General features: G+C 44.9%; 2 protein-coding genes across 2 annotated transcripts in view; both read right to left on the bottom strand.

Moving 5' to 3' along the window:
• ltbp4 (latent transforming growth factor beta binding protein 4) overlaps nucleotides 1-21,587 on the bottom strand; it is a 44,294-nt gene extending 22,707 nt beyond the window's left edge. The window contains exons 1-5 of the mRNA XM_074679057.1: nucleotides 21,057-21,587; nucleotides 16,991-17,211; nucleotides 10,712-10,936; nucleotides 1,068-1,316; nucleotides 725-798 (exon numbers count right to left, since the gene is read on the bottom strand). Coding sequence (XP_074535158.1) covers nucleotides 725-798; nucleotides 1,068-1,316; nucleotides 10,712-10,936; nucleotides 16,991-17,211; nucleotides 21,057-21,505 — 1,218 coding nt within the window. The 5' untranslated portion in view covers nucleotides 21,506-21,587. The remainder of the gene's footprint in view (nucleotides 1-724; nucleotides 799-1,067; nucleotides 1,317-10,711; nucleotides 10,937-16,990; nucleotides 17,212-21,056) is intronic.
• On the bottom strand, nucleotides 2,451-3,839 carry LOC141797567 (nuclear factor 7, brain-like). The gene has a single exon (XM_074679058.1). It carries the CDS (start codon nucleotides 3,837-3,839, stop codon nucleotides 2,451-2,453), a length of 1,389 nt encoding a protein of 462 aa, XP_074535159.1.

Below are 21,587 nucleotides of genomic sequence, written 5' to 3'. Positions count from 1 at the left end.
AGAACATTAGAAAAGACAAACACGACAAAGAGGATAAAAATGACAAAAAAAAAACAAGAAAACAAGAAAACAAGAAAAATTTACAAAGAAGAACAGAAGACAAAATAAAAAGAGAAAAAGTAGAAGACAAAAGAGATGAGGAAGAAAAAGGATGAAGAAGAAAGTGAAGAGACCTAGGACACAACAAAGAATGAAACAGCAAAGATGGTAGAAAAGGGGACAAAAACAATAAAAAAAAACAAGCAAAAAGACAAACAAAAAAGGAAGAAGAAGAACAGAAGACAAAAGTTTAAGAAAGGCGAAAACTGAAAAGAAAACAAAAACTCAGGATGAATTAGAGGACAAAGAAGAAAAAAGGCAGAGCAAATAAAAAAAGACAATCACAACAAAGAGGACAAAAATGACACACAAAAAACAAGCAAAACAGGAAAAATTTGACAAAGAAGAACAGAAGACAAAATAAATAGAGAAAAAGTTGAAGACAAAGATGAAAAATCAAGACGGAAACAAAAAATAAGGATGAAAAGAAAGACAGAGATAAAGACAAAAGCAAACATATAAAAAAAAATGTAAAAAAGAAAGAAGAGACAAAGACATTAAAATATAAAAATATATACTGAAGCAAGCAAAAATTAAGAGAGGGAAAGAAAGATAAAAAAAAAAGTGAGAAGACAAATGGAAACCCTGCCCTGAAACTTTGAATTTGTCTGCTCTGAAATCGTACCTTTAGCACCTGGTGGATCTTCACGCTGGCCTCTGGGGGGTGCTGCACCATGACTTTCACCTGAGGGCTGGGGGCTGTACACACACACACACACACCAAGTCATGACATAAGTAGTTTGGACCAGTAGATCCATTCAGATCAGTCGAGGTGTTCCACAGGGCCCCGTCCTCGGTCCTCTTCTTTTTACAGTTTTTAAGAAAAAACATTATTTCTACTGTTTAAAACCATGAACTGTTCCTTTACGCAGATAAAATTCACTCTTTATCGTAACAAACACCTGATGGATCTGTCAGAAACTGTAAAGCTATAACCGTTAGCTCTAAGGTCTCTGCTCAGACTCACCTCCAGGCCTCCCCGTCTCCTGGGCCTGTCCCAGCGGCAGGACAAACTCAGACTGCGTCAGCTCCTGATTGGCTGAAAGCTGAGCCGGCTTCACGATCTCATTGTTGGAGGAAGGAGGCGCGGCGGCTGCGGCGTGGGTGGCGGGGGCGACGGGGATCTGGCAGAACTTTCCGGTGAAGTTCGGGGGACAGAGACAGCGGTCCTTCTGCAGACAGACGCCTCCGTTCTTACAGAGCAGGGGACAGAGGACTGCAGGGGGGACAAAGAGAGACTGGATCAGATCACACCAGGACACACAAAGTCTGTCTGGTTATTATCAAGTTGATTGATAAAACATTTGTGATGCTAACCTCTTTATATTCGCTAACACCTCCTAGAAACAGGCTACACACACACACACACACACACACACACACACACACCAGGGTCTGAAGCCAACACTAACACACATCCATCATGTTTACTGCCGGCCTGGAAACACTCTCCGTCCGTTTCACAACACTCTCCACTGTTTACTTCCAGGCCTGAAAACAGGTGCATTCTGGGAGATGTTGTTGTTGGGTGTGGCCCTCTCTCCGGTTGCTTAGAGACCTTGATGAGGTCAGGTGATGTGTGGAAATCGAACAAAGCTGGCTGCCCTGATGGGACGGCGGTGAAAGCGGACCGGGCGCCAGCAGAACCAGCCAGCCGCTTCCTCCCTCCTTCCTGCTGCATTGTTACCCAGAGTTCAACGGGTGCTGGAGCGGCTGCTAACGGTCTTTGCGGCAGGAAGGAAAGCTGCAGCTTTAAAAAGTGGGTTACTCTGCCGGTGATCTCTATCAGCAGGTCGACCTCGGAGCAGCGCAGAGAAACAAAGTGAAGTGAAAGAAATGGAGGTTTTCTGACCAGAGGAGCTTTGCTCGTCATTTTGAAAACAGCTGATGACTCAACAAGCTCTCATGTTCAAGCTAAATGAACCCACGAAAGAGGTTTTAAACTCTTACCTCAAAGGTAGGACAGGAACCCACATAATCCTCGGGTCATTCACGAGAAGCTGTTGCTCTCCACACAGACTGTTTTTCCCTGATTGGGTGATACCACTTAGACAAAAAAATCAGAAAACTTCCCATCTTGAAAAACAGATTCTGCCAGCTGTGTCTGTCCTCTGTTTGATCCTTCAGGATTTGAAGAAAGAAAACAGTCGGGCAGTAATGACGGGTCACAGCAACAGGTCAGAGTTTAACACCACCGATTTATTTGATCCAGAAACAGAACTTAACACCAACAGCCAATCAAATCACAGATTGAAGCAAACATTCAGTTAGCTCAAACTTTGGCTCAGATCACTATAAGAAAAACTGAGAAACGAGTTAAAGGAAACAGACTGAAGAACCTGTATCCTCATCATTTAGCTGTCACACTCACAGAGACCTTCAGAGGTAAAACCTTCAGTTGTCGTTTTTCCCATGTGTTCATGTATGGAAACAGCTTCTCGGTGAAAGTGTGTGTGAAGGTGTGTATATGTGTTTTAGTATCAGGATCAGAGAACAACAGCTGTCCTCTGTTCCAGTCCAGATTCACTCTGATCCTCTGAGGACGATTCTTCACGGGCAGATCAGAGACAGGATGGGATGAGGAGTCTGCGGTGTATTTACCCAGAGAGAACCTTATTCTCCAATATCCAGACTGTATGAATCCCTCCTTCTGATCAGACCCTGACATCACACCCAGTTGCCAGTCCTGATTTTCTCCAACCTCCACGTCCCAGCTGTGAGTCCCTGAGTTAAAGCTCTCAGAGCCCAGGACATGCCAGGCTGTTCCCCTCTCTGGATTCTCAGGAACTTCCTGTTTCTGTCCCCACCGCACTGAGGTCAGATCCTCAGACAGGATGATGGATGGATAGACAGTGTTTGGGTCCAGAACCACAGGACTGTAGGAGACCATGTCCTTCATCTTGTTCCAGATGTTGAAGCTCAGGTTGCCCAGGTGTTTGGCCTGCTCTATCAGAGCTCCTGAGGGCAGCTGTGGATCCTCCAGCAGGGGGCGCTGCTGGACTCTTTCCACTGCAGCCTTGTAGTTTTTCAGGAATGAGACGTCTCCAGCTCTCAGCTGCTCCTCTGTGTCTCTGACTGTGTCTGAAAGAGCTGCTATCTCTCTGCTCAGAGCCTCCATCTGCTCCTTCATCCTCTGACTCTTCTGCTCCTCTTCCTCCCTCAGTGCAGACAGCCTGGCCTCCTCTTCCTCTTCTAGAAACTGATGAAGCTTCTTAAACTGCTCCTTAATCTGCCTCTCTGTGTGTCGGGCCTGGACCTGAATGTGTTGAGCAGTTTGATCAAACTTCACTTTAGCTCCTTCACAAACCTTTAACTTCCTCTTTAAGGGCTCCAGAGTTTCCAGAAGCTTCTTCTTCTGGTTTCCAGCAGCTTCATCGATGGGTTTGAATCTGTGCCGTCTGTGTTTCTCTGAATCTCTGCAGACCACACAAACTGGCTCCTGATGGTCCAGACAGAAGAGTTTGAGTTTCTCAGAGTGCAGACTGCAGAGATCCTCTGAAGGTCTCTGACCTCTCTCCTGGAGGAAACTCTCACACAGATTCTTTAAAGCCAGGTTAAGAGGTGGTAATTCCTTTGAACTCTTTCTCTTACAAACTGGACACTCTCTGTCCTCCTTCTCCCTCCACCAGCTCTGCAGACAGTCTTTACAGAAGCTGTGGCTGCAGGACAGGATGACCGGATCTTTATAGACCTCATGACAGACCGGACAGATCATTTCCTCCTCCACCTTGGACGCCATTTTGTCTGAGGGTGAAGCTGAAGACGCAGCAGGCACGCAGCTTCAGGAAGTCTCTCCCTGAGCCTTGAAAGTTTCTTTCTCTTTGCTTCAAAGTTGTAAAAGTCTGATGGTAGAGTTCCCAGTGTTCCCAGTGTTCCCAGTGTTCTCCTCCTGCAGCTGTCTGTCTTTGGTCTGAAGGTGAATCCGTCTCAGCGTCTCTCTCGGCTCAGTCATGACAAATGAAAACCTGTTTCCTGGTTCGTCTCAGGTGAGTCAGTTAGGGGGCGGAGCTTCTTGGAGATACAGGTTGGAATGGTTCTCTTTTTTTTTCCTGCAGCAAACTCCTCTCATCAGTGAATCAAATTTCTCTGTGAGGTGGAGGACTAAGGTTTGTTTCTCTGGTGTTTCTGTCAGAAGGGTGATGTGATTGATGAGTGGGTCCTTTCTGTTACATTTTCTGAACATGACCTGTCTGCAGACTGCGATGTGAACGGTTCATGCTCCTGAAGTGACCCGCATGATCAGTTGAGCATTAATGACATCGACCACATCACTGTGCTTACAGCTTGTCCATCATTGTCCAGTCAGCCAGCCTCCACCTCCACAGGGTCCAGGACTGAGCTTCTTCAGCAGCCTATTCAGTCTCTGTCTCCTGGATCCTGTCTGCTCACAGCAGGTGAAGTTCTCCCAATGTGGTGTTGGTGTCTGGTGTTAGCTCTGTTAGCCATGTCTGTGAATAGCATGATGCTACTCTGCCTTCTGGTATCCCCCTGTTGCTGGGTTAGCGCAGCTTGCTTGTCCATCTTATTGGAGATAGATCTTACGTTCCTAATAACGATGGATGGAAGGACAGGTCCATGTCGTCACTTCTTAGCTCACACCTGAGAACCAGCACGTCGTCCTCACCTCCTTCTCCTCACCTTGTGGGAAACATCAGGCCTTACACCAGTTAGCATTGACATGCTACAGGCTGCGAACAGCTGATTTCACATGTAAACAATGCAGCCATGGTTACATGTAGGATCTCCAGACAAACACAGGAGAAAAAGTAGTAAAAAATGGCTGAAGACGCAAAAAGTTTGGTGTTCATGACCAACAAATGAACCATACAAAGAAATGATCCACTCCAAATACAAAGATGACAAAAAAGAGACCAAAAAATTACAAGAAACGGGCAAAGAAGAGAGAGCTGCTGCAAAAGGCAGCCATAGTCAACAGGGAAAGTTGCAAGTGAGCAAGTTGTGGAGTTTTGTACTGAAATGTGTGGCTCAAGCTTTGCTCTTGAGACATGTTTCTGGATCAGTGTTTGTGTTTTTGACTGTTTCGTTGCTGGTTATCACTTTTTATTTTTGTAAAAAGTCAGCAGAAGGGTCTGTAAAGTTGCTAGATACAAAGATAAAGTTGCTCAAGTTGGAAACACTGACTGTATCTCATGAACCTTTTTATGTCATTGTCTCACAACGCACTTCCCTGGCAAAAAAAATTAGCCACCCCCGTACGTCTAAAAAGGTGGTGAAGTTAAAAGGTTTTTGAAGTAATTTGGACATTTCAGGTGTCACTACCAATTAATTTTATCAAAATAGGGAAATAGCAACTTATTAAGTTATGTGAAAGTGTGACTTGTGCTGTTCAGACTGTCAGATACAGAGCTGACGTGGGTCACATTCCAGGTAAAAAAATCAGATTCAGGTCACTTTTAACTGCAGTGTGAACGGAGCCTCTCAGTACCCCTTCAGGTGTATGAATCTGAAAAATAAACTGATTTTCTTCTTTTAAAGGATAAAATTCTCTCTATGATGTCAGAGTTCTAGAACTCCTGCTGTTGCTATGCAAACGGAATGTTTTGTATGCATGCTCCTGATTGGTCGGAACCACTCGGACTATAAATAAGGTTGAGAAACATCACTTTTGTTTTGGTTTTTCTGATGATTAGACACTCTGGATGTGCAGGTTTTGATTTTAATTAGCTCTAACCGTACCAGGTTTTTGGTTTTCTGGCGGTTTAAATCCTCCTTTGTGTCTGAATCCATCTGTTAAACTCCACACCCTTTAAAGACAGAGCGTAAATCTTCTCCGTGAAGTGTTTGTTCATCCTACAAGCACTTCTTGTGTAACATTTTACACACTCACACACATACACACACTTGTTGAATCGCTGCGTGTGCGTCGGTGTAAACACGGTGACCTAATTATTATCCTGGACATCGCCCTCCAGATGGACTGCATCAGCACTCACACACTGTTTGGAGGAGGGAAACTGGGGCAAAAGAGAGCGAAAAGAGGAGCGATGGAAAAAAGGAGAGTACAGGCATAAACAAGGAGAGATTAGAGAGAAGAGATGGTGTAAACACGGAGGGAAGGATGGAGGGGATAAACAGGGAGATGAAAGTGTGTGTGTGTCCTGACAGCTCTGTGGGTTTTTAGTTTGGTTACAGACACACTCTGACTAACAACACCACACCTGATGCTTTATTAGCTTATAAAGTCAGGACGTGTTAGCAAACATCCACAGGAAGCAAAACAACACAATCCCTGATTCAGACTGACTGTGTGTCCAGGAGATAAATCACTCTGCTTTAACACATGCTCGCCTTAAATTAGCTTAAATTATCCAAAGTGCTTCTTCACACACGCTGTGAACTTCATGAATTCACTCATTCCTCGTGACTTTTACCTGCTGCAACTCACCTGTTGCAGGAAAAAATCAGGGTGAAATGTAGCTTTAGCACACTCAGCTCAACCTGCAAATTTCTGCAAGTTTCAAGGACTTCTGTGCATGTGTGAATAGACTCATATGCATCTCAAACTCTTTCTATACACTCAGTTTTTGGTCTCCACCAGCGCCAAGTGGTAATATCTGTCTGAGCTGATGCTAAATGCTAACCTAAACCTCCCGACATACGGCAGACATATTGGATCGGACAGGTTTTCGTGACACGCTAATGACTTAAAGTCCAATATTCTCCCACTTTAAGCTTTGTTGTTGGTCTCCAACACCTCCTCAAGATAATAACTGTCAATCAAGATGCTAAATCCCTCACTGTACCTCAGGTCCCAAAAGCTGCAGTTCCCTGAATGTCCACTAGAGTCTGTCCCCAGCAGTGAGTTACTCGCTTGAGGGTTAAAAGGAGGGAGAATTAGGGGGCGGGGCCTCTTTCGTGACAGGTAGGAGCTGCTAGCTGTTTATATTTTCGCTACTGTCTCTTTGAAAGCCTTCAAAGCAGTCAGGAACTCAATGTTCTAGAAGCTAACATTCCGGAATGTTCCTCCAAAAGTCAAAGAACAGAGCAAGATCATTTCTGATTGGCTCACCAATCTGTGATGTCACAGATTGAGTGCCTCTGTAAATGTCTGGCTAGTTATCAGATTTGTTTTGGGTCGTTTGGATGATGACTTTTCATGTCGATGAAGTTGATCCAGAAAAAGGAGGCTGGAGGGAGGTGGTGGACTAGTTTGACCTTGTGACCTCATGATGTCACCACATCCCCCACGCTCTGTTCATCAGCATGTGTGAGTGTGTGTAAGAGTTAACTCAGAGATAAATGAAAGCCATATGTGAGTGGTGTCGCTCCTCTCTCTGTTTCTCAGGTAAACCAGCGCAGGAGGAAACGATGAAACACGAACAGAATCAGCTGGGTGAGCTGGTTTTCCATCGTACACTGGAGGAGGTAAGTATCAGAGAGTCGGACTGGGTGTCTCTCCCTGTGAGAGCTCATCCCTCAGATTTCCAGAGGAATGAGCTGAAAGCGAAGATCAATCGAACACCCTGATGGATTTGATTTGATAACACCGACCCGGGATCAGATCCGAATCCAGAACTATTCGCTGGCCCCGCTTCAGATGGCGAGCTCGGCCAACCATCAAACAGCTGCGGGTCACATGACACAGCTGGAGCAGCTTCACACGCTTCAGATGAAAACTCACATGTTGAGTTCAACTGCAGAAATCTGGACCGCTCTCTGACGGCGCTCCTGACCCTGAGAGGGCGGTTTTTGGTGCTTTTGTGTAGATCTAACCGAGCAGGACACACTCTGAACACATGCACGAACAAGCTGCTGCTTCTTTCTTAGGAGAAATCGTTGTTGATTGGGAAACTCGAAGAGCACTTAGCATGGGGCCGATCATGATCAATCGTTGTCTGAATAATCCTAAAGTGTGTCAATTCAATACGAATACTCCTGATAATAATTATAATTAAGTTGCATTATGAAAAGGCTGTATATAGCCAGCAGCACGCCTGGATAATGTAGGTTACAAATCCCTTTGAGACCACTGTGCCAGTTCGAGACCCATCAAGACTCATAGACCCAAAACAAAGGTTGAGGGTACATAAGCCCCGTTTCCACCAAGTAGTCCGGTTTAGACCAGTACGGTTTGGTACAGGTTGGCTGGGTTAAGCCTGGTCCTGTTTGCGTTTCCACAGCCAACCGTGTGCCCTCCTGGTAGGCGGCGTGTAAGCTGGATGCTGACAGCTGCATCAGTAACATAATAGCGTGGCAACGTAGCAGCACAACACAGTTTACACCGCTAATAAATCCAATGAAGAAGAAAAACGCGACACAGTAAACAAAGAGCAACGATGGAAGACATCCAGCATTTCGTCTTCTTTGTGATTGGCCTGTGGCTCTTTGTTACAAAGAACAATTAAGCTTTCTTTCAGAGAAGATTAGGGATGGGTACCGAATTAGGTACTTTAATAGGTCCCGACTGAATTCTGTCAAAAGTACCGAGTCATGTAAAATCAAAAGCTGCGTTTCCACCAAGCAGACCGGTTCGGTTTGTCATGGTACGCCAATTTTTTTTGTTAGCATTTCCACTGACTTATCCCGGGACAGATCTCCAAATAACCGAGACGAGCCAGCCTACTTTTTGGGACCCTTTCGTATGGGTGCCAGACTGAACCAGTCCGCTCTCGGAAGGTGGAGCTACAACACTGCAGACCGTCGATTGGTCAAAAGAATCGTCACTTACCCCGACAGCGGCTGCATTTCTCCTGGCGGCTCACAGACTTCTCTAAAACAAAGCTTGATTGCACTTTGTAACAGAGAGTTACATGAAAATCACAGAGAGGACGAAATGCTGCATGTCTTCATCTATGCTCTTTGTTTACTGTGTCGCGTTTTCTTCTTTGTTGGATTATTTAGCGGGGTAAGCTGCTACGGCGTCGCGCTATTGTTTACTAGCTGCGGCTTCCAGCATCCGGCTTACACCCCGCCCACCACGAGAGGGCACAGTCTGCTGTGGAAACGCAAATGGGATCAGACTTAACTGTCCCAAACCGTCCCAAACCGTACTGAACCGACCTGGACTGCTTGGTGGAAACGCAGCTTAAAGGTACCATGTTTAGGTACCTAAACGCATCCTTGTGAATGGGAGGGAGTGGAAGAGCAGGCAATTTTCCATACTGGACATGAACACAGCATTGCAAGGTTATATATTGAGGAATAAATATGTTAAATTGAAAAAAGATATACTTTATTATTAGACAAATTGATATTTTTAACCACATAAACACAAAAAAGTACAGAAAGTTGGTACCTTTGAGTACCGTTACCTATTGCCAGGCATCAGTACCGTATCGTTTCAAATGTGAAAGGAACCCAACCTTAAAAAAGACTGTGAGCCGCCAGGAGAAATTCAGCAGCCGCTGTCGCAATTCTTTCGTCATTTAACAGTCTGCAGTGATGTAGCGCCACCTTCCAAGATCAGATTGGTTTAGTCTGGCACCACGGAACGGTGCCAAAAAGTGGGCTCGTCTCAGTCTGGGGGTGGAAATGTCGTAAAAAACATGCAGTGCCAAGACGAACCGAACTGAACTGCTTGGTGGAAACAATGCCGTAGTGGTGGTCTCAAGACCAACTGCGAGCCGAGTCTCCTTTTTTTTTCTTTTGGAGTTAATGTTGGTTGATAAACAAACGAAAAAATGGCACTTTTAGACCTTAATGGCAGCACCTGTAGCTAATAACTTGTTGCACTTTGTCGCGCTAACAAAGGTTTTCCCTTTTATCTACTTTCTTACTTGTGTTTTCGTCGCTTTGGACAGAAGCGTAGAAGTTTGTCAACAACAAAAAATATTCAACAATTTAAAAAATTCAGCAAATTTACTGGTTGCACATGCACAAGTAGATGAAAATTTACTCTAACTGTCTCAAATATTAGAGGCAAAATGCGACTTTTGGGTCAGTCTGGAACCCTGCAAAACACAAGTAACTGATCTAATTAGACATCCATACGCTACTGTCCTGAAGAGACTCTTTTCCCAGAACTTACAATGGAATCGTTGCACCACACACAAAGTGTTTGGTTTGGCGATGTAGAAAAACAGCCAGAAAAGTCTTGCTGTAAGTGGTGTGAAACAGTGATGACAGAAAGTGGTGCCCCCTACTGCCCGCTGAGGTGGTTAAATCAAGCTGACAGTCACACCCAAACACCAACAAGCTAATCCAGTAAAAAACAAAAAACTAAACCACCAGAATTATTTTCTGAAAGCACTTTTAAAGAAGGCGAAATGCAGAATAACAGTTGTAGCAATTATGCTACGGTTATCGACAACTGAATCTGTTTTCACAATATTAGATGAAACCTTTCTTTGTTTTCTTTTTTTCAGAAGCTCACCTCTTGACCCCTACTGTAGAAACCACATCAGCTATTTTGAATGGGTGTGTATGTGGTTTCAGGAACTTTCAGAGCCAGCCTCTGGTGGACACTCAGGGAACTGCAGTTTTTAACATTTAATGTTCCAGGACTGGCTCAGTTTTGTGTTGCTTGAAAAATCTCTGACTCATCTTTCATGCAGGAGTCGTGCAGCTCCTTAAACAAATCTAACAGATTTTGGCGCCACCTGTGGCCAGGTGAGTCCCCCCTGCCTGTGATTGGATGTTGGTGATACTCACAGACTCTGAAGCCTGGTCCATGAGCGCCATCTCTCCTTCCTCCTCCTTCCTCGGCGCTGCTGTACAGCGTGGTCACGTTGCCTCGCTCGCAGTAGTTGACACAGCGGTCCTGGCTGCAGCGCACCTTGCAGATGGTCGGCGTGAACATCACCTGGATCCTCTCCACGCCTCCTCCTCCTCCTCCTCCTGCTCCTCCTCCTCCTCCTGTGACTGTCTGTCCATCAGCTGACAGAGGAGAGAAGAAGACGATGAGGAGAGAGGACAGAAAAGAGCAGAGTCGAGGCTGCAGCATTTTCAGAGCTGAGTCAAAGTTTCTGCATCGTCCAAACTCCAAACGCCTCCGGTCTGACGCTGCTCCACTCGACTCTCTGTCGAAAGTGAACGTCGCAGGACAAAAGTTTCAGAGAAGAAAACGCTCCCCCTTCTCTCCTGCTCCCTCTGTTTTTCCCTAAACACCCCTGAGTGTGTGTGAGCGAGTGTGTGTGAGCAGAGCAGTGAGAGAGGGAGGTAGAGAGATAATTGAAAGCAGTGTGCAGGACTGGGCTCGGGTCCAAACAAAATGTTTAGCAGGGATCTGGTCCATCAGTCCACACACTGAGAGAAAGAGAGGAAGTATATGTACATGACTCCGTCTCTCTCGTATCTGTGCTCAGTTTCATAACAGACCCCAGAACAGTGGAGGACGTCAGGCTGATGATGCAACCCCGGTTTGGGTTTCAGGGGTCCACATTCACAAAGATCTCCAGGTTTGAAGTGGCTTTAGGAGCCGGGAGGGAGGGGACGTCTGAAAGTAACTGGAAACCTTCATTCAAGGAGGATTTCTGTTCATAAAAACCTGCAGCACACACTTCAGCTAAGGTCTGACTGATTTTAGTTTCACTCATGACTCTAAGACAATGTTCTCTCTCTTTCTACGCTCAGTTTTGGTCTCCACCACCTCCTGAAGACAGTATCTATTCATGCAGATGCTAAATGAACAAGTCTCAAAAACTGCAGTTCCTGGAGTGTCCACTAGAGTCCGTCTCCAGCATCAGAGGGTCACAAGATTTACTCTTTGTCTTTATAAGAGCCTCATAAACTAACACCAACCAATCAGAAAGCTCCTGCTCTGTTCTTTGATCTTTGGAGGAACATTCCGGAATGTTAGCTTCAGGAACTCTGAGTTCCTGAGTGCTTTACAGACTCTTAAAGAGACAGTAGGTGATTGGTGGAAAGAATGGTCAGTTACTGTGCGATAGCGGCTGTATTTCTCCTCGCGGGTCCTTGATTGTTCTTTGTATCAATCTATCTTTGTCCGTTTCTTGTAATTTTTTGGTTTGGATCGTTAGTTTGTATGGTTCATTTGTTGGTCATGGACACCAAAACTTTTTGTGTCTTCAGTGATATTTTTACTACTATTTCTCCTGTGTTTGTCTGGAGATCCTACATGTAACCATGGCTGCATTGTTTACATGTGAACTCAGTTGTCAGCAGCCTGTAGCATGTCAATGCTAACTGGTGCAAGGCCAGATGTTTCCCCACAAGGTGAGGAGAAGGAGGTTTAGGACGACGTGCTGGTTCTCAGGTGTGAGCTAAGAAGTGACGACATGGACCTGTCCTTCCATCCATTGTTATTGGGAACGTAAGATCTATCTCCAATAAGATGGACGAGCTAGCTGTGCTAACACAGCAACAGAGGGAATACCAGAAGGCAGAGTAGCATCATGCTATTCACTGACATGGCTAACAGAGCTAACATCAGACACCGACGCCACATGTGAAGAGCTTCACCTGCTGTGAGCAGACAGGATCCAGGAGACAGAGACTGAACAGACTGCTGAAGAAGCTCAGTCCTGGACCCTGTGGAGGTGGAGGCTGGCTGACTGGACAATGATGGACAAGCTGTCAGCATCTATTTCCTCATGGAGCTTTTTGCACTTTCTATACACTTTGTTACTTTTGGGGTATACTGTGTCACACTGCTATGGCGTCACACTATTATTTAAGTTTGCTGTGGAAATGCATAAGGCATAACCATACCAAACCATGCTTAACCGTACTGAACCGAACCGGACTGCTTGGTGGAAATGCAGTTTTAAAGAGACAGGACAAAATGTAGCACGGAGGGACACCTACCAGACATTTGGCATTAACATTTTTTCCTTATCCTGATGAAAATGGAGCTCTATTACCCATTTTTGGTGCTAGCGCTAGTTCCAGTGCCTGTCTTAGCTCTGGCTTTTGTGTTCTCACAGATAAAGCTCTGGCTCCAGGTGCTTAAAACTGGTACTTAGCAAGCACTAACTCTTTACTGGGTGAGAGTGGTGAGAAACAGTCGTTCTTAGAAAGGAAAGTTGCCGAGCAAATTGTCTGTTGTTTTATTGATTTTCCTCACTCATAACTTGAGCAGGAGGCGAAATTAAAGCAGCAGTGCCTTATCTCTCTTATAGAGCAGGTCTAGACCTTATTATTCTATTTAACAGACTAAACAGCCTGATGTTATTTATCTTGTTGACATGACGGGATGTCATTTCTGCCACATGTTAATGTGCTCACTTCATGCAGCAGACAGTAAGGAAAAACAATGTCACAACCATCACAAGAAACGCAGATTAAAAAAAAAATCTTTGCCTTTTTTAAGTGCTTCTGGTGCCATCTCTGTTTCATCCCAGAACGCCTAGATCTGCAGTGACGCACTGACGTTTTGGGGTGACTCTAGTGGACACTCAGGGAACTGCAGTTAATTTTAACATGGAGCTTGTGGAGGATGCAGACAACATCCCACTCAGAAACAAGTTGAAAACTGTAAAAAGCAGTAAATTTAAGATGTAATTGAATCAGCAACGTTGGCCTTGACCTGTGAAGGGTTAAATCCTATTTGACAATCAGGCTGAGTGACAGCTGTGGAAACCAGGAAGTGTGTGGGTGGTGTGTGTTCTTAAGAAGTGGGTGTGTGAGGGATTCTTCCAGGAACTTATTGAGCTGTGTTTATGAATTATCTGTGGTCTTTAAGTCGTTTTAACAATAACTCAAGTCCACACACACCAAACATCACTCACACACACTAATGTATGAATATAACTGGGCTAAACTGTCTCTTTCAGTGTGTAAAGAGTCTGTTTTTGTTTCCTTGTCCTACTTTCTCTGGATGTGAATGCCCCTCTTATTAAATATCTGTTTCCAGCAGGGTGACTCTAACATGACGCCATGGCCTGACAGGGAGCCATGAAGAAATGTGTTTCTCCTGAGGCTCAGAGAGAAGAGGACATCATGTTTGTGTGATAAAGACATCGTGCAGCTGTAGGGATTAATAACTGAACAGCTTTATTAAAGATAAACGTTCCCGATAATCAAATCAAACCTCTTCGTTCACTTTGTGTTCCTCTGATGGAGGATTTTGAGTCATACTTTGGAAAGTTTGGATCATTTATCACTGAGGAGAAATAACAGGAATAAATCATTTAATAGTCTGCTCCTCCAGGGGACCCCCGGAGCCGCCTCAGGGGCCCCTCACAGAGACGACTGAGGCCTGTTAGTGGAATAGAGGCTGGTTGTTCCTGCCGCTGTTTGTGTATGAGCTCATGTCCTGAGTTCAGACAACACACACACACACAGGGACACACACACACACTCACAGGGACACAGTGTGAAGCCTGGAGCAGTGAGGCAGAACAACTAAAAACATGAACCAGAGTAGAAACACAGGACATCTTCCTGCAACGTGAGCAGAGACGCAGGAGCTCCAAACCTCTGTGGAGACAGAGCGTCAGACCTCAGACTCTACTGGACTCTACCGGACTCTACTGTGTCACATAAAACACGTCTTTCCACCTTATCTGAGAGTCTGATCTGTGCTTCACGTTGTAACCGAACCCTACAGCAGCCTTTCTCTGCACTCTGCTGTTAACTCATTGTTTCTGCCGCCCCCTGCTGGACAGTGTCACTATCCAGTTCATTCACTTAAACTGCTCCATACTTCATTTCTGCACTACTCTGGTCCTCTAACTCACTGTATTCAGCGCAGTTTCTTTGACGCACTCTAAACTCTACAGCATTTCATCAACTGCACTTATGGTATTGTTTATCTGCACTGTGCTCATCTTCTACAGCACACTCTCTGCTGTACTCCTCAGCGTTTTGTCACTGCGATGATTCAATTTGTTTCACACTTTTCTTTGCTGCACTATAACTGGATCTTTACTGCAGTGTAGCTGGTTTCTCTGCTGCGCATTAACTAGAATCTTGCCTGCACTGTAATTGTTTTTTTTTACTGCAGTGTAACTAGTTTCTTGCTGCACTGTATCTGGTTTCTTAAACACACTGAATCTGGGTTCAGTGCATTACAACACATTTCTTTGCTGCACTGTAACTGTTTTCTTCACTGCACTGTAACTGGTTTCTTCACTGCACTGTAACTGGTTTCTTTGCTGCACTGTGACTGGTTCCTATATTGGCCTGTAACTGGTTTTTGTGTTGCACTGTAACTGCAACTAGTTTCTGTGTTGCAATGTAAATGCAACTAGTTTCTTTGCTGCACTGTCACTGTTTTCTTCACTGCACTGTAACTGGTTTCTTTGCGGAGCTGTAACTGGTTTCTTTGCTGCACTGTCACTGGTATCTTCACTGCACGGTAACTACTCTTTTTGCTGCATTGTCACTGGTTTCTTTATTGGCCTGAAAATGTTTTTTTTTTAACTGCACTGTAACTAGTTTGTGTGTTGCAATGTAAATGCAACTAGTTTCTCTGCTAAGCTGTAACTGTTTTCTTCACTGAACTGTTACTGGCTTCTTTGCTGAACTGTAACTTTTTTCTTGCTGCACTGTAACTTTAACTGTTTTCTTTGTTGCACTGTAGCCACTTTTTTCTGCACTGTGACTGGTTCCATTATTTGCCAGTAATTTTTTTTCACTTCTGCACGGTAACTGGTTTCTTCACTGCACTGTAACTGTATTTTTCTTTGCGCTGTTACTACTTTCTTTGCTGAACTCTAACTGTTTTTCTTCACTGAACTGTAACTTTTATTTTCACTGAACTGTAACTGTTTTCTTTGCTGAACTGTAACTAGTTTCTGTACTGCACTGTAACTTAAACTGTTTTCTTTGTTGCACTGTAACTACCTTTCTTCGCTGCACTGTGACTGGTTCCAATTTTTGCTTGTAAATTTTTTTACAACTGCACTGTAACTGTAACTAGTTTATGTGCTGCACTGTTACTGTTTTTTTCACTGCGCTGTAACTACTTTTCTTCACTGAACTGTAACTGGTATATCACTGCATTAACTTGTTTATCATTGCACCCTTCAAATGTCTTTTACTTTACCTTTCACTGCACTCAACTACTATTGTTTTGCAGTTTTGTATTTGTCGTCATTGCGCTCTCTGCTGCACCTTTCTGCAATCCTTTTAATTGCCCTTTGTTTCTTTTCTTCACTGCACTCTGCATCAGCTCTTCATTAAACCCCACTTCCTCTCTCTGCTGCACTTTACTGCAGATTTTTGCACCTTTCATTGCTCTTCTTTACTGCACACACTGTAGCTTTTCTCTTCACTGTGATATTGGTATTCACTTCACTCTCTGCTGTGCTACACTGTATGCCATCACTGCACTTCTCTGCACTTTCTTCTCTGCACTTTCTTCTCTGCACTTTCTTCTCTGCACTTTCTTCTCTGCACTTTCTTCTCTGCACTGCGTTGCGCACATTGAATGTTTCATTGCATGGTTTCTTTGCTGCATCCTGCATCTCGCTTCCTCAATGCACTTTTCTCCTCTCCTCCTCCAGGTCTTTCTCCTCCTCAGGTTTCTCCTCAGGTCTTCTTGGTGCTGATTTTCTGAAACTCTCTTGTTCACAGTGTGTTTCTGCTCCGTTCTTTCACAGCGGGACAATAACAGGACGTGTGTGTGACGTGTGTGTGACTCTAATCTCAGAGATCTGGGCCGAGCTAAGTGTGTATTCACCTTATCACAAACTCTCACACTGAAAAAAACACACATTCCTGCTCCGTTAAATCACTGTCAGTGTGTTTTCTCACAACAATGTACGGCTGACAGACGGGACCTGTGTGTGTGTGTGTGTGTGTGTGTGTGTGTGTTTGTAGTACAGTAGCTATCACACAGAGTAATGACCTGTGTGATGTGGTATGTGTTGAACACACTCTGAGCCTGTGTTAACACGTCTGCTCTCTGTAGCGCCCCCTGCTGATAAACATTAGACAGTGAATGTAGATGGTGCGTTCACTGACCTGTGGGTGCGTTCACTGACCTGTGGGTGCGTTCACTGACCTGTGGGTGCGTTCACTGACCTGTGGGTGCGGTGAAGTGGACGGTGTACTGTCCCCTCTGAGTGTGAAACGTCTTCATGCTGGTTTGACCCGAGGATGATGATGGTGATGATGAAGAGGAAACCAGCTGCAGCTTCTTCCTCTCCTTCTCGATGTGCTTCATCAGGAGAGCAGCCATCTTGTCTCCTCTTCCTCCTCGCGACAGAGTCTTCCTCAGCAGCACCGCCTGGGCCTCCCTCAGACTGAAACAGAGCAGAGGCACAAAAAGGAAAAGGAAACTTAGATCTTCATTGGATCATCAAGAGGATAAGGAGAGGAGACAAGGAGAGGAGACATACACTGGGGTGGAACTCTGCCAACAAAGGAAGATAAGGAAAGGGGGCAAAGAAAGAAAGGAGACAAGGAGAGGAGACATACACTGGGGTGGAACTCTGCCGACAGAGGAAGATAAGGAAAGGGGGTGAAGAAAGGAGACAAGGAGAAGATGACAAGGTGAGGACAAAGGCGAGGAGGCAATAACAGGAGACAAGGAGAGGAAGATGAGGAGAAGGAGACAAGGAGAGGCACTTAAGGACAGAAGGCAAGGGGAGGAGGGAAATAGGAGACAAGGGGAAGAGGCAAGGAGACAAAAAGGACAGGGAGAGAAGATAAGGTTAGAAGATAAGAAGAGGAGGCAAGGAGAGGAGCAAAAGGAGGAAGATAGGGCAAGAGACAAAGAGACAGGGATAAGAAAGGGCTGAGGAGGCAAGGGGAGGAGACAAGGAGAGAAAAAATAAGAAGAGGAGCCCAGGAAGCACAAAGGGGAGACAAGGAGAGTAGACAGGCAGAAGAAATAAGGCTAGGAGATAAGAAGAGGAGGCAAGGAGAGGAGCTAAAGGATGAAAAGCAAGGGCAGGAGACAAGGAAAACAAAGGGCTGAGGAGGCAAGGAGAGGAGCAAAGGAAGGAAGGCAAAGGGAGGAAAATATGGAGAGGAGGCAAGAAGGCAAAGAGGGGAGACAAGGGGAGAAGAAGGGCAGAGGAAATAAGGTTAGGAGATATGGAGAGGAGGCAAGGAGAGGAGCAAAGGAAGGAATGCAAGGGTAGGAGACAAGTAGAGAACAATAGGAAAAGGCCAAGGAGGCAAGGAGAGGAGGCAAGGGCAGAAGGCAAGGAGAGGAGTCAAAGAAAAAAAATAGGCAGACAAGGAGAGGAGACAAGGAGAGGAAGCAAGGGGGCTTGAGATGACAAGGAGAGTAGATGAGTGGAGGAGATAAGCAGATGAGGCAAGTAGAGAAGACAAGGAGAGGAGACAAACAGAAGAAGATAAGGAGAGGAGGCAAGTAGAGGAGACAAACAGGAGAAGATAAGGAGAGGAGACAAGGAGAGGAAGCAAGGAGAAGAGACAAACAGAAGAAGATAAGGGGAGGAGGTAAGTAGAGTAGAAAAGGGGAGGCAGATGAGGAGAGGAGGCAAGGAGAGGAGACAAATAGAAGAAGATAAGGAGAGGAGGCAATGGAAGACACCTTGGAGGTGCATGGGACCTCAAACACTAAGGTCAAGCCCCTGACAGGTCTCCAGAGGGCTGGCCAATCAGAGTGAAGGGGGTTTGTGGAATGGGGAGCCTTAAAGAGACGGCAACTCTCACAAAGAGAGAGAAACAAGGGCACCAGAGGGACCGAACAAAGACTATAAAAAGTGAAATGACCCCTCTTTAAAGTTATGCAGTTTGCAAAACAAAGAATGGAGATGCCTGAGTGACTTTAAAGAAGTACTTTTCCATCATAAAGGTGCATTATGGGGGAGTATTTCTCTACAAGAAGCTCAGAGAAGCAGTGCAGACCTGCTGCAGCTCAGTGAACAAACAGCTCACTTTAATCTGCACTGGAGGCCGGAGCTGATACCAGGGACGCCCGGCAGTCTGATGGGAGTTTATGTTAGCTCACATGCTGCAGCTGCTGTTTCTCAAGAGACTTCTTTAATGAGTTGCACAACATCCAGGTGGAATAAACTGAGACTTAAGATGGTTTCAGGTCATACCAAACAAGATCCTCTGACACTTTTCCATGAACAGCACGTAGCTTTAATATCAACGCCTGTTTTAATTTGTGTCTACATGCTTAAAAAACACCTGTCCTTGTTCCCAGACGGCTCCCTCTCGACACTTTTCCCACAGCCTGTCTTCACCCTGGCCCTGACCTCCCTGACCTTTGACCTCTGACTCTGGGTTTGTTGAATGTTGACACTGAGGAGACTTTGACGGAGGTCTCGTTTCACGTGCTAACAAAAAACTCCAGAACATCTCCCTAAAGACGAGGTAAACACCTACCCATGGATAAAATTTAAACTTTGTTTGTTTTTCTGCTGCAGAAGTGACTGAAAGGTGAAAAAGTGATATTAAAAGTTATTTTTATGTTGTTCAAACTTAAATGATAAGATTTGTTTAAACACTGGGAAGATGTCATGTCACTTTCTTAAACGCACCAAACTCCATTTAAGAAATCATCAATTTAACCTCTCTGATCAAAGCGCTGCTGACTGACACTTTCTCTCATTCAGAGAGGTGATTTGACTCATGTGGCGTCACACAAACATGCAGATTTACGCGAACAACAAAAGTGAACAAATTTCATCCATTCAATTCAATAGTTACCCCAAAAATTCATTTCTGTGTCTTCAAGAGTAAAATTGCATGTTTTTATAATGGAGTTTGGTGCAGACATAGAAAACGTGTCTCTGTGGTCTCTGTTCCCCATGTGTTGCACAGTTTTTACAGTGTATTATCAGGGAGAGGCCTCCACCTGCTGGCCACACAGAGAACTGCAGGATATTCATTTTTTGTGTCATAACCCATTATGTTAATTTTTGTGGCTACTTTTCTACTTTTGGTTTGAATACAATGTTTCACAGAATTTTTAGTATAAATTACAGTTCCTTAGAGAATGACATCTGATTTTTACCTTTACTGACACATTAATCAAATGTTTTAATGGGGTACAATATAAAATGTAATGAAAATAAAATTTAATGGTTTTTAAACCACTGAAAGTCTTATTCAGACAAGAAGAGGAGACAAGGATAGAAGGCAATGAGAGGAGTCAAGGAGAGAAGCCAAAGAGAGGAGACAAGGAGAGAAAGATAAGGAGAGGAGGAAATGAGAGGAGACAAAAGAGGGAGATAAGGAAAGGAGGCAAAGAGAGGAAACAAAAAGAGGGAGATAAGGAAAGGAGGCAAAGAGAGGAGACAAGGACAGAAAGATGAGGAAAGGAGGCAAAGAGAGGAGACAAGGAGAGGAGGCATAGAGAGGAGACAAGGAAAAGAGACAAGGTGAGAGGATAAGGAGAGGAGGCAAAGAGAAGAGACAAGGAGAGGAAGATAGGGAGAGGGAGAAAAAAATAGGAGACAAGGAAAGGAGACAGAGAGGAGACAAGGAGAGGAAATAGGGTGATAAGGTTAAGCCAGGAAGAAAATGAGAGGAAGTAAAGGAGAGGAGACAAGGATGGGAGGAAAGGGGATGAGTCAAGAAGAGGAGACAAGGTGAGGTAGATAAGGAAAGTAGGCAAGGGAAGGAGAAAAGGAGCTTTTGAAGAAGAGAAAGGCTGGCAAGGTTAGGAGATAAGGACAAGGAGAAGAGGCAAGGAAAGAAGGCAATCAAACAAGGGTAGGGGACCAGGATGGAAGGCAAGGATAAAACGGGAGGAGACAAGGAGACATGACAAGTACAGGAGGGGAAACAAGGGGGTGACAATGAGGTTCAGTAAGGAGAGAAGGGGACAAGGAGAGGCAGGACACCTTGGAAGTGCATGGGGCCTCAAACACCAAAGTCAAGCCCCTGTCAGGCCTCCAGAGGGCTGGCCAATCAGAGTGAAGGGGGTTTATGGAGCGGGGAGTCTTAAAGAGACAGCAGCTAAAACAAAGAGTTTCAGAGATTGTTGTGAACTACGGGGGCACAAGAGAGACAGAATAAAGACTCTGAAGAATCTGTTTTTAGTTTTCTTTTAATCAAAGTCCCAACACAATTTGTTCCCGTCCTCACTTTGAAAAAAAAACTAATGGTGTAAATAATCTGAAGGATGTTTTATTAAAGGGCAATTCTGTGTTTTTCTTACCTCAGTGAGAGCTTCTCCCTCTTTCTCTTTCCTCCTTTTACTCCTTCATCCACACTTTTCTCTCTCGTTGGTCCAGGATTAGACTCCAGGTTGAGTCCATAATCTGTCCCAGGTCCTGAATAAAACTCTAAACTCATTTTGTCCTGGATCTTAGACCTCAGAGCAGACTTTGGGTTTCCTCCTTCAGGCCTGGAGGTGGAGGTTGATAATTTGATCGTTTTTGACAGTGGGTTTGATGGTTTCTCCTCTGATTCTGGGGGCTGAATCAGGTCTAACGTCACTGCAGGCTCAGACTCTGGATTCAGGTTCCTTTGGTTCTCCCCCTGGATCAGAAACTCCTTGGGAACTCCTCCTTTGTCTCCAGGTTTCACAGGACCAGGGTCTTGGGTTTCAGATGGAGGAGCAGGTGAGCTCAGGTCTGCGGTTCTGGTTTTGGGTGTTGGAAACATGGCAGCAGATCCAGATCGGGCTCTTGTCTTCTTGATGTCAGGGCTCTGAGCTGGTTTGGTTCCTGGTTTGGGTTCTGGTTCT

This window comes from Halichoeres trimaculatus, unplaced genomic scaffold, assembly GCF_033239565.1.
Source record: "Halichoeres trimaculatus isolate MK-OKI-2021-1 unplaced genomic scaffold, fHalTri1.1 fHalTri1_scaffold_9, whole genome shotgun sequence".
In the NCBI taxonomy this organism is placed as follows: domain Eukaryota; kingdom Metazoa; phylum Chordata; class Actinopteri; order Labriformes; family Labridae; genus Halichoeres; species Halichoeres trimaculatus.
Note: the sequence above shows the minus strand (reverse complement) of the source record. Positions and strands in the feature narration are given on the sequence as shown.

Coding starts and splice junctions, on each gene's coding strand:
- LOC141797567 (XM_074679058.1), bottom strand. CDS start 3,839: ATGGCGTCCAAGGTGGAGGAGGAAATGATCTGTCCGGTCTGTCATGAG.